Here is a 13,442-nt window from a genome sequence, read left to right as displayed (position 1 = left end):
GACACTAATTGTATGTTGGCCTCTTCCGGAAATGTTACCGATACACTGTAAATATGAAACCTGTTTAGAGGTTGTTAATAGTTTCTGGTGTATGTTGCACAGATAGCATTCGGCATTAGGGTTAAAGTTGGTTTTAACAACCGTGCAATGTGAGATTGAATCGCATGGTGCCAGTACTTTACTACAATACAGCTCTCGCTCCTTTCGTCATATCGTTGAGTCCGCCCCTTCATTGGTTTGATATTCAGTGTCTGAAAGACGAGCCCACAGTCGTGAGCTTTCAAGAGAAATATTTCGAGAGTGTTGGGCGAAAATCCTAAATCAATATCCTGTTGACTAATGACAAATTATCATACATGCGAATATAATGTATAGACAATTGTTGGCTACAGAGGCGTAGTGGACGTGTTGTGGATTATTTTGTATCTCTTAAACATGGAACAAAGAGGATGCGGGCCATGGCGGGAGCGACGCCAGCGGGTCGCCTACATGGTTGCTTTGATTCTCTTTTTCAGCGGGACTGCGGCTCAGATAAGGTACTCGATCTCTGAAGAGGTTAAGGAAGGAACTGTCGTTGGGAATATAGCTAAGGATTTGGGATTAGATCTGAACACCTTGAAGGAGAGGGGATTTCGAATTGTATCTGGCTCGACCGAGCCCCTTTTCCAGGTAAATCAGAACGACGGAATCTTGTATGTGAAACGAAAAATAGACAGAGAGGAGGTGTGTGAACGAAGCAGCGTGTGTTTGATCAACCTGAAAACAGTGCTAGAAAACCCGCTGGAGATCCATTATGTCGCGGTGGAAGTGTTAGATGTAAACGACCATTCTCCTAGCTTCCCAGAGAAAGAGAAACGGTTGGAGATTTCAGAGTCTGCCTTACCAGGGGCGCGATTTCAACTACAAGCTGCGCGCGACCCAGATGGTGGCCAATACTCTATACAACAATATAAACTCAGTCACACTGATCATTTTCGTTTGGAAGTTAAAGATAGAGGGGAAGACCGTAAAATCCCTTTTTTGGTTTTACAGAAACAGTTAGACAGAGAGGCTGTTAGGAGGCATATTTTGCAGCTTACAGCCATTGACGGAGGGAGACCAGCGAAGTCTGGTACGATCGAAATAAACGTAGAGGTACTTGATGTTAATGACAATTCACCTATTTTTACTAAAGACGTATATTCGGTAATGCTGTGTGAAAATGCCCCAGTTGGTACAACAGTTATTCAGGTTAATGCAACCGACTTCGACGACGGTGCTAATAGTGAAATTGTATATTCATTCGGTAATGAAGTAGATAGCAAATTACTAGAGTTATTTGGTTTAGACCCGATTACTGGTGAAATAACTGTCAAAGGACCAGTAGATTTCGAGGAAAACAATATATACGAGATTGATATACAGGCATCTGATAAGGGACAGGTTCCTTTGACCACCGACAAAAGCGTAATAATAAATATAGTTGATGTCAATGATAATGCGCCCGAGATAGAAGTGACTTCATTCTCTAACGCAATCCTTGAGGATTCGAGACCCGGAACTACGGCCGCATTAATCAGTGTTAATGATTTGGATTCTGGTCTCAATGGGAAAGTTATCTGCTCTATACGTGATGATGTCCCTTTCAAACTATTGCCGTCTTTACAGGACAACATGTACTCTGTAGTCACCAAGTCGCCACTGGATAGGGAAAAACAATCTCAATATGATATAACAATAGTAGCAAAGGACGCCGGAGAACCAGCCTTGTCATCTGTAAAGACTATAAGTGTTGTTGTATCAGACGTGAATGATAACAGACCAGAGTTTTCACTGAGTCCCTATACTTTCTATGTCAATGAAAATAACGATCCAGGCGCCTTAGTATTTTCAGTTAGTGCCTCTGATCGTGATTTGAATGAAAACGCACTTGTTTCATATCACATTCTGAGAGCTGGTGGTGACGAGAACAAATTATCATCTTTCCTAAACATTAATCCTGACAATGGTAACATATTGGCGCTAAAAAGCTTTGACTTTGAAACTCTTAAAACATTTAAATTCCAAGTTGTAGCTACAGACTCTGGAACTCCGTCTCTAAGCAACAACGTCACAGTGAACGTTTTCATTCTGGATCAGAACGACAAGGCTCCAGTGATCTTGTATCCCGTCAGTGCTAACGGTTCCGCTGAAGGTGTGGAGGAGATTCCCCGCAATGTGAACGCAGGACATTTGGTGACTAAAGTGAGAGCCTATGACGCTGATATAGGATACAACGGCTGGTTATTATTTTCACTCCAGGAAGTTACAGACCACAGTCTCTTTAGTTTGGACCGCTATACAGGACAGATCAGGACACTTCGGTCATTCACAGAAACAGACGAGGCTGAGCATAAACTGGTCATACTGGTAAAAGACAATGGGAACGTTTCACTCTCAGCAACAGCTACTGTGATTATCAAAGCTGTAGAGCCCAAAGAGGCTTTTGCAGCTTCTGATGTTAAAAGCTCAGTAAATGTCGAGGAGGAGAACAACGTTACATTTTATTTGATGATTACTTTGGGGTCAGTTTCAGCGCTTTTTCTCATCAGTATCATCGTGTTGATTGTAATGCAGTGCTCCAAAGCCACAGACTATTCCTCCAAGTATTTACAAGATCCGAATTACGACGGGACACTGTGCCACAGCATCCAGTACAGATCCGGAGACAAACGGTACATGTTAGTTGGACCCAGAATGAGTATAGGTTCTACTATAGTCCCGGGCAGCAATGGGAATACTCTAGTGGTCCCCGATCATAGGAGGAGAGCTTCAGGAGAGGTAAGACCTATATCTAACTTTGTAAGCCTTTGTAAGTTCTTAATGTGGCTATTCTGCTGACTTGGGTGAAATTCATGCAGTCTGGTCTTCTCTACACAGTGAACATTACCTCATTGTCCACGTTTTTTCCTGGATTTATAATTGCAATGTCCATTCCTTAAAAGAGGAGTATAGCTAAATTGTTGCTGTCCATCTATGTGGTGCTGAATTAAACATCATTAAGGCTTTATTCGTTAGTCTTATAGCATTACCGCGCAGGCAACAATTTAGTTAAAGATTAAAGACTAAACCCATCTTGTAATTTATCTACCTTTTTTCAGTCGTTGGCTTCCTTACCTTTGCAGACATTTTAAACAAATTGTTATTTATGTTGTGTCGAGTTAGAGCTTATCTTCTTGACCTTGTATTAGTTTTGAGGTTTCGTTGCATGGCGCATGGTGTCGCTGTTCTTCAGTGGTATATGGGCTGGTTAATGACACAGGGTTTTGTTGAAAGCCCTCCCCTCTGTTTCCTGTTTGAAAATCATACGGGAAACGAGTACTGAATGTGTGGCACCGAGAATACTACCTTTATGGATGCTTACTTGGAAATGTTTTGTGGACCCTTTTAACAAGGGTTTTCTTTGTAAAACAGATTGCAATGGTACAATAGTAATAGGACGTAACAAAATGATACATGGACAGAGAAGAAGGGTACCTCGCGGGGTGATTCTGCGTTATTTATTTTTGTTGTGCATCTTCCGAGGAGCTTATTGTCAGATTCGCTATTCCATCGCGGAGGAGTCGAAACAAGGCACTAATGTGGGAGACGTGGCGAAGGATTTGGGGTTCGGTTTGGATAAACTGGCAGAGCGAAGGTTTCGGATTGTATCGGGCTCTAAGGAAGATCTTTTGCAGATAAACCAAGACAATGGCGTGTTGTATGTGAACAGAAACATCGACAGGGAGGAGCTCTGTGAGAAAAGCAGCGTTTGTTTGATAAACCTAAAAACCGTCGCGGAAAATCCTTTGGAAATACATTATGTGGAGGTAGAAATTACAGATATTAATGACCATTCTCCCATTTTCCCTGAAAAAGTAAAACGTTTGGAAATATCAGAGGGTCTAATGCTCCAGGGAACGCGTTTTCCTCTTGACGCTGCGCGTGATCCTGACGTGGGAGCGAATAGCCTCCGTAAGTACACTCTCAGCCCAAACGACCACTTCGAATTAGATGTTAAAACTCGTGGTGAAGATAAAATTCCTTTCTTGATTCTGAAAAAGCCGCTAGATAGAGAGCAGAAACCAGAAATAGTGTTAGTGTTGACAGCGTTTGATGGAGGAAAGCCAGAGAGATCTGGCTTGGTCAATATAACCATTCATGTTATTGACATCAATGATAATGTTCCCGTTTTCGACCGACAGGTGTATACAGTGACATTAGAGGAAAACTCTCCCTTAGGGACCTCTGTTCTAAGGTTGCACGCCACGGATTTAGATGATGGCGCGAACCGAGAGATTGTATACACATTTGACAATAGTCTTAAAAACAAAGCGTTTGATTTATTTGAAATAAATGCCGTCACAGGTGAGATCAAAGTGAAAGGATTAGTAGACTTCGAAGACCAGAGCGTTTACGAAATTGACGTACAGGCCTCCGACAAGGGCCCAGTTACTTTGACAGGTCACTGCAGTGTCGTTATTAACGTGAAAGATGTAAATGACAACGCACCTGAGATGGACGTGACGTCCCTGTCGAGCCAAGTCCCCGAGAACGCTCGAACTGGCACAGCGGTAGCTCTGATCAGTGTGTCTGATTTGGACTCGGGTGAAAACGGCCTAGTCATATGTACAGTATCAGACAACATCCCTTTCGAATTAAAACCGTCGTTTCAGAAAAATATGTACTCTTTGATCACTAAAAGTCAATTGGATAGAGAATCAGACCCTATGTATTCATTAACCATAATTGCCACGGATAAAGGAGACCCTGCCTTGTCTTCCCTTAAAACTATCACCGTCCATATCTCAGATGTAAACGATAACAGCCCTGTATTTTCCCAGAGTCCGTATACTTTTTATGTTGCAGAAAACAATGCTCCAGGCACGTCTGTCTTTTCTTTGACTGCATCCGATCGAGACGAAGATGAAAACGCACATATGTCTTATCATATTTGGAAACGAGAAGGAACTGATGCCCCCATCGTATCGTACCTAAATATTAATTCTGATGATGGTAACATTTACGCGCTAAAGAGTTTTGACTTCGAAACTTTTAAAACGTTCCAATTCCAAGTTGTCGCTACAGACTCTGGAACTCCGTCTCTAAGCAGCAACGTCACAGTGAACGTGTTCATTCTGGATCAGAACGACAACGCTCCAGTGATCTTGTATCCAATTAGCGCTAACGGTTCCGCTGAAGGTGTGGAGGAGATTCCCCGCAATGTGAACGCAGGACATTTGGTGACTAAAGTGAGAGCCTATGACGCTGATATAGGATATAACGGCTGGTTATTATTTTCACTCCAGGAAGTTACAGACCACAGTCTCTTTAGTTTGGACCGCTATACAGGACAGATCAGGACACTTCGGTCATTCACAGAGACAGACGAGGCTGAGCATAAACTGGTCATTTTGGTAAAAGACAATGGGAACGTTTCACTCTCAGCAACAGCTACTGTGATTATCACCGTTGTGGAGCCCAAAGAGGCTTTTGCAGCTTCTGATGTTAAAAGCTCAGTAAAAGATGAGGAGGAGAACAACGTTACATTTTATTTGATGATTACTTTGGGGTCAGTTTCAGCGCTTTTTCTCATCAGTATCATCGTGTTGATTGTAATGCAGTGCTCCAAAGCCACAGACTATTCCTCCAAGTATTTACAAGATCCGAATTACGACGGGACACTGTGCCACAGCATCCAGTACAGATCCGGAGACAAACGGTACATGTTAGTTGGACCCAGAATGAGTATAGGTTCTACTATTGTCCCAGGCAGCAATGGGAATACCTTAGTTGTCGCCGATCACAGGAGGTGTGCATCTGGAGAGGTAAGACTTGAATAAGCTTTTATTATTTGATTCTTTCTTTTACCCAATGACTTACCGTAGGCCTGTTTGATGCTAAAACAATATCTTTAGGGACAGAATATCTGCTTTATTGTCTACATATAAATACATATTCTTATGAGTAGCACATATACACTCACTGAGCACTTTATTAGAAACACTATACTAATACTGGGTAAGGCCTCCCTTTGCTCTCAAAACAGCCTCAGTTCTTCGTGGCATTGATTCCACAAGATGTTGGAAACATTGCTTTGAGATTCTGGACCATGATGACATGATTGCATCACACAATTCCTGCAGATTTTTCAGGTGCACTTTCAAGGTGTGAATCTCCCATTCTACCACATCCCAAAGGTGTTCTATTGGATTTAGATCCAGATTCAGCCATTAGAAGATGGGTAAATAGTGGCCATGAAGGGATGCACATGGTCAGCACATAGTCAACACAATATTCAAATAGGCTGAGGCATTCAAGCGATGATTGATTGGTATTAACGGGCCCAAAGTGTGCCAAGAAAACATTGCCCACACCATTACACCACCTCCACCATGAGAAGGTGTACAGGTGTTCCTAATAAAGTGTTTGGTCATTGTATGTAGTTTTGGAGTGAAACGGTTGTCCTCAAAGCTGCTCTTATGGGGACCAAGCGCTGTCCATTGAGGGGGTGCTGAATCGTTGCAGAGTTCACTGAGCATTTTCACATGACGCATAGGCTACACGTGCGTAAAGTAGGCTCGTCGCCATCTTTTAAAGAACAAGCCCGTCAATCTTGGTTGATATAAGTCGAAGACACTTATTGTATGTAGGCCTCTTCGGGAAATGTTAACGATATACTGTGTAAATATGAAACCTGTTTAGAGGTTGTTAATTGTTTCAGGTGTATTTTGCAAAGATAGCATTCGGCATTAGGGTTAAAGTTGGTTTTAACAACTGTGCAATGTGAGAGAGAAACGCATGGTGCCAGTACTTTACTAGAATACAGCTCCCGCTCCTTTCGTCATATCGTTGAGTCCGCCCCTTCATTGGTTTGATATTCAGTGTCTGAAAGACGAGCCCACAGTCGTGAGCTTTCAAGAGAAATATTTGGAGACTGTGTTGGGCGAAAATCCTAAATCAATATACTTTTGACAAATGAGAAATTATCATATATGCGAATATAATGTATAGGCAATTGTTGGCTACAGAGGCGTAGTGGACGTGTTGTGGATTATTTTGTATCTTCTAAATATGGAACAAAGAGGATCCGGGCCATGGCGGGAGCGACGCCAGTGGGTCGCCTACATGGTTGCTTTGATTCTCTTTTTCAGCGGGGCTTCGGCTCAGATAAGGTACTCGATATCTGAAGAGGTTAAGGAAGGAACTGTCGTTGGGAATATAGCTAAGGATTTGGGATTAGATCTGAACACCTTGAAGGAGAGGGGATTTCGAATTGTATCTGGCTCGACCGAGCCCCTTTTCCAGGTAAATCAGAACGACGGAATCTTGTATGTGAAACGAAAAATAGACAGAGAAGAGGTGTGTGAACGGAGCAGCGTGTGTTTGATCAACCTGAAAACAGTGCTAGAAAACCCGCTGGAGATCCATTATGTCGCCGTGGACGTACTAGATGTAAATGACCACTCACCCAGTTTTCCGGAGGAAGAAAAACGTTTAGAGATTTCCGAGTCCGTGTTACCAGGGGTGCGATTTCAGCTACAAGCTGCGCGCGACCCTGACGGTGGCCCGTTCTCTGTTCAGCAGTATAAACTCAGTCACAGTGAACATTTCCGTTTGGAAGTTAGGGAACGAGGCAAGGACGGTAAAATCCCTGTTTTGAACCTAGAAAAGCCGCTAGATAGAGAAACGACGGGGAGTCATAGATTGCTGCTCACAGCCATTGATGGTGGAAAACCTCCTAGATCTGGAACTGTGAATATAATTGTTGATGTATTAGATGTAAATGATAATATGCCAATTTTTACCAAAGATGCATACTCTATAATGTTGAATGAAAATTCTCCCATTGGCACAACAGTCGTGCAAGTGAACGCTACGGATTTAGACGATGGTTTAAACGGTGAGGTGATTTATTCTTTCGGTAATGATGTAAATAGTAATTTACGTAAACTGTTCGATATAGACAGCAATACGGGTGAAATAATTGTGAAAGGACTGATAGATTTTGAGGTAGAAGACAGCTATGAAATAGACATACAGGCATCTGACAAAGGACAGGTACCTTTGAAAACGGACAAAAGTGTAATTGTAAACATTGTTGACGTCAACGACAATGCCCCTGAGATAGAGGTCACGTCATTTTCTAACGCAGTCCATGAAGACTCTAGAAGCGGAACCACAGTGGCATTAATCAGTGTTAATGATCTAGACTCTGGTCTCAATGGGAAAGTTATCTGCTCTATAAATGAGGATGTCCCTTTCAAATTAATGCCTTCTTTACAAGATAACATGTACTCTGTCGTTACCAAGTCGCCTCTCGATAGGGAAAAACAATCTCAGTATGATGTAACAATAGTAGCCAAAGATGCAGGAGAACCAGCCTTGTCATCTGTGAAGACTATAAGCGTTGTTGTATCAGATGTGAATGATAACAGTCCAGAGTTTTCACTGAGTCCCTATACGTTCTATGTTACTGAAAATAACGACCCAGGCGCCTCAGTATTTTCAGTTAGTGCCTCTGACCGTGACGTAAATGAAAACGCAGTTGTTTCATATCACATTCTTAGAAATGTTGGCAACGAGAACAAATTATCAGCTTTTCTAAACATTAATCCTGAAAATGGGAACATATTGGCGCTAAAAAGCTTTGACTTTGAAACTCTTAAAACATTCCAATTCCAAGTTGAGGCTACAGACTCTGGAACTCCGTCTCTAAGCAGCAACGTCACAGTGAACGTGTTCATTCTGGATCAGAACGACAACGCTCCAGTGATCTTGTATCCAATCAGCGCTAACGGTTCCGCTGAAGGTGTGGAGGAGATTCCCCGCAATGTGAACGCAGGATATTTGGTGACTAAAGTGAGAGCCTATGACGCTGATATAGGATATAACGGCTGGTTATTATTTTCACTCCAGGAAGTTACAGACCACAGTCTCTTTAGTTTGGACCGCTATACAGGACAGATCAGGACACTTCGGTCATTCACAGAGACAGACGAGGCTGAGCATAAACTGGTCATACTGGTAAAAGACAATGGGAACGTTTCACTCTCAGCAACAGCTACTGTGATTATCAAAGCTGTGGAGCCCAAAGAGGCTTTTGCAGCTTCTGATGTTAAAAGCTCAGTAAATGTCGAGGAGGACAACAACGTTACATTTTATTTGATGATTACTTTGGGGTCAGTTTCAGCACTTTTTCTCATCAGTATCATTGTGTTGATTGTAATGCAGTGCTCCAAAGCCACAGACTATTCCTCCAAGTATTTACAAGATCCGAATTACGACGGGACACTGTGCCACAGCATCCAATACAGATCCGGAGACAAACGGTACATGTTAGTTGGACCCAGAATGAGTATAGGTTCTACAATAGTCCCGGGCAGCAATGGGAATACGCTAGTGGTCCCCGATCACAGGAGGAGAGCTTCTGGAGAGGTAAGGAGTTCATTTTAGCATTAACTTTGCTCAATGGTCCTCACTACTTAGCTAAGCATTAAGATAGCGCCTTGCTTTGCAGGAACATTTCCATATGGTGACTAAATACAGCAACGCTTATATAATATTTAGCATTCGAGGGTTGTTGTTAAACTGTAATTTAACAACACAGATCTTTCATTTGTCCCTAATTCGGAAGGTGTGGATTATATCTCGTAGTGTGACCTCTGAGGGCGCTGTCCCACGGTCGTCGCTCATATGAAGCCATAGCTCAAAGAATGTGGCGCTGTCCGTCAAGGTGGTGCTGAACGTTCACAGATTTCAAGATGTAGAATATCAAGTATCAGGTCTATCTAGTTTAAATGATTTTTTTTCATATGCTTTAATAGTAGATTATCCTTCTACTGTCTTTGTTGAAAGCTATAATAATCTTTTATTTTTGTGTGTAGGCATACGTTTAAACACGCTAAACCCTCGCACAAAGATCTATTCCAGTTAGTGTGCCGTAGCTTTGCCTATACACGAGGGAAGTTGTTTGTATGAATGTGTTTTGTTTTGTATCAAGATGATATTGGAGTAGTACAAGTTACGGGATACAATTAGCCTATGGTGACAGTTCTGCAATGTGAGGTGGCATCACATGGTGTCAGTACAAGGCTACAATAACGATTATGGAACACCTTCTTTCGTCATGCTTATGAGTCCGCCCCTAGCTGGTTTGGTATTTCGTCGCTGACAGTAGGCTAAAGCCTACATTGTGCAGCTTTGGGGATACATTTAGTCCTAAAATCTACATTAGGCTGTCATCGTAGTTAAGGATACACACCATTTATTATATTTTGGAAACGTTATGGCTACACAGTTTTCGCTAATAGAGACACAGTAGAAGTGCTGTGGATTCTTATGTATCTTCTGAACATGGAACAAAGAGGATGCGGGGCATTGCGGGAGCGACGGCAGTGGGTCGCCTACATGGTTGCTTTGGCTCTGTTTTGGAGCGAGGCTTCTGCACAGATTAGATACTCGATTTCTGAAGAGGTTAATGATGGAACTGTCGTGGGGAATATAGCTAAGGATTTGGGACTAGATCTCAGCACCCTGAAGCAAAGAGGATTCAGAATCGTGTCTGGCTCGACCGAGCCCCTTTTTCAGGTAAATCAGAACGACGGAATATTGTATGTGAACCGAAAAATAGACAGAGAAGAGGTCTGTGAACGGAGCAGCGTGTGTTTGATCAACCTGAAAACGGTGCTAGAAAACCCGCTGGAGATCCATTATGTCGCGGTGGAAGTGTTAGATGTAAACGACCATTCTCCTAGCTTCCCTGAGAAAGAAAAACGGTTGGAGATATACGAATCCGCGTTACCCGGGGCGCGATTTCAACTACAAGCTGCGCGCGACCCAGATGGTGGCCAATACTCTATACAACAATATAAACTCAGTCACACTGATCATTTTCGTTTGGAAGTTAAAGATAGAGGGGAAGACCGTAAAATCCCTTTTTTGGTTTTACAGAAACAGTTAGACAGGGAGGCTGTTAGGAGGTATATTTTGCAGCTTACAGCCATTGACGGAGGGAGACCAGCGAAGTCTGGTACTATCGAAATAAACGTAGAGGTACTTGATGTTAATGACAATTCACCTATTTTTACTAAAGATGTATATTCGGTTATGCTGTGTGAAAATGCTCCAGTTGGTGCAACAGTTATTCAGGTTAATGCAACCGATTTCGACGACGGTGTTAACAGTGACATTGTATATTCATTCGGTAATGAAGTAGATAGCAAATTACTAGAGTTATTTGGTTTAGACCCGATTACTGGTGAAATAACTGTCAAAGGACCGATAGATTTCGAGGAAAACAATATATACGAGATTGATATACAGGCATCTGATAAGGGACAGGTTCCTTTGACCACCGACAAAAGCGTAATAATAAATATAGTTGATGTCAATGATAATGCGCCCGAGATCGAAGTGACTTCGTTCTCTAACGCAATCCCTGAGGATTCGAGACCCGGAACTACGGCCGCATTAATCAGTGTTAATGATTTGGATTCTGGTCTCAATGGGAAAGTTATCTGCTCTATACGTGATGATGTCCCTTTCAAACTAATGCCGTCTTTACAGGATAACATGTACTCTGTAGTCACCAAGTCGCCACTGGATAGGGAAAAACTATCTCATTATGATATAACAATCGTAGCAAAGGACGCAGGAGAACCAGCTTTGTCATCTGTAAAGACTATAAGTGTTGTTGTATCAGACGTGAATGATAACAGACCAGAGTTTTCACTGAGTCCCTATACTTTCTATGTCACTGAAAATAACGATCCAGGCGCCTTAGTATTTTCAGTTAGTGCCTCTGATCGTGATTTGAATGAAAACGCACTTGTTTCATATCACATTCTGAGAGCCGGTGGTGACGAGAACAAATTATCATCTTTCCTAAACATTAATCCTGACAATGGTAACATATTGGCGCTAAAAAGCTTTGACTTTGAAACTCTTAAAACATTTAAATTCCAAGTTGTAGCTACAGACTCTGGAACTCCGTCTCTAAGCAACAACGTCACAGTGAACGTTTTCATTCTGGATCAGAACGACAACGCTCCAGTGATCTTGTATCCAGTCAGTGCTAACGGTTCCGCTGAAGGTGTGGAGGAGATTCCCCGCAATGTGAACGCAGGACATTTGGTGACTAAAGTGAGAGCCTATGACGCTGATATAGGATACAACGGCTGGTTATTATTTTCACTCCAGGAAGTTACAGACCACAGTCTCTTTAGTTTGGACCGCTATACAGGACAGATCAGGACACTTCGGTCATTCACAGAGACAGACGAGGCTGAGCATAAACTGGTCATACTGGTAAAAGACAATGGGAACGTTTCACTCTCAGCAACAGCTACTGTGATTATCAACGCTGTGGAGCCCAAAGAGGCTTTTGCAGCTTCTGATGTTAAAAGCTCAGTAAATGTCGAGGAGGAGAACAACGTTACATTTTATTTGATGATTACTTTGGGGTCAGTTTCAGCGCTTTTTCTCATCAGTATCATCGTGTTGATTGTAATGCAGTGCTCCAAAGCCACAGACTATTCCTCCAAGTTTTTACAAGATCCGAATTACGACGGGACACTGTGCCATAGCATCCAGTACAGATCCGGAGACAAACGGTACATGTTAGTTGGACCCAGAATGAGTATAGGTTCTACTATAGTCCCGGGCAGCAATGGGAATACTCTAGTGGTCCCCGATCACAGGAGAGCTTCAGGAGAGGTAAGGAGACTAAAACGTTTTATTTTTATTTTAATGGTTGTATATCATTTCTCTCAATAGTCCTCACTACGAACCTAAGCATTAGGATCAGCTGTTTCTGATGCTTTGCAGGAACCTTACATTATGGTGTCTCAATGGCAACATTTCATTATAATATTTTGATTTAGGGTAAGGTTATTAAACTGTAAATCAGCATTTGTCCCTGATTCGGACGATGTGGATTGTAAATATTCGTGTGACCTCGGAGGGCGCTGTCCCACCGTCGTCGCTCGTATGAAACCAGAATATTAAGGTTGTGGCGCTGTCCATTAATGTGGTGCTGAAAGTTCACATATTTCAAGATGTAGTGTATCAAGCATCAGGTCAATCTATTTTGAAGTATTTCTTTCAATGGCTATAATAGTAGATTATGCGACCCTTCTAGTGGCTTCAAACTATAATAATCGTTTATTTCTGTGTATTTCTGTGTAGGCCAAGGAGGCCTACTCTTGTCAGACACGTTTAAACACCATTGCATACAGATGTATTCCAGTTACTGTGCCTTAGCGTTGCCTATACACAAGGGAAGTGGTTTGTATTCAAATGTTCTGTGTTTTGTATCAAGGTGTTGTAGCGGTAGGCTACCATATTAGTCACCGAATACAATTATCTTATATCTATAGTTCTGCAATGCAAGGCGGCATCGCATGGTGTCAGTGTGCAAGTAGAATAACGATTATGGAACACCT

General features: G+C 42.3%; 2 protein-coding genes across 2 annotated transcripts; both read left to right on the top strand.

Annotated features, from left to right (window-relative positions):
- Nucleotides 1–435: 435 nt before the first annotated feature.
- LOC310816092 (protocadherin alpha-3-like) lies at nucleotides 436–5,840 on the top strand (the record flags this gene model as incomplete). The annotated part of the gene is made up of 3 exons (XM_083686099.1): nucleotides 436–1,128; nucleotides 1,453–1,494; nucleotides 4,203–5,840. The coding sequence occupies 3 exons, from the start codon at nucleotides 436–438 to the stop codon at nucleotides 5,838–5,840; spliced, it is 2,373 nt and encodes a 790-aa protein (XP_083542225.1).
- Nucleotides 5,841–7,071: 1,231 nt separating this feature from the next.
- Nucleotides 7,072–13,333, top strand: LOC310816091 (protocadherin beta-15-like; the record flags this gene model as incomplete). The annotated part of the gene is made up of 3 exons (XM_083686098.1): nucleotides 7,072–9,435; nucleotides 12,553–12,714; nucleotides 13,328–13,333. 3 exons carry the CDS (start codon nucleotides 7,072–7,074, stop codon nucleotides 13,331–13,333), a joined length of 2,532 nt encoding a protein of 843 aa, XP_083542224.1.
- Nucleotides 13,334–13,442: the final 109 nt, after the last annotated feature.

This window comes from Argentina silus (genome assembly GCF_951799395.1).
Source record: "Argentina silus genome assembly, chromosome: 15".
Lineage (NCBI taxonomy): Eukaryota > Metazoa > Chordata > Actinopteri > Argentiniformes > Argentinidae > Argentina > Argentina silus.
Note: the sequence above shows the minus strand (reverse complement) of the source record. Positions and strands in the feature narration are given on the sequence as shown.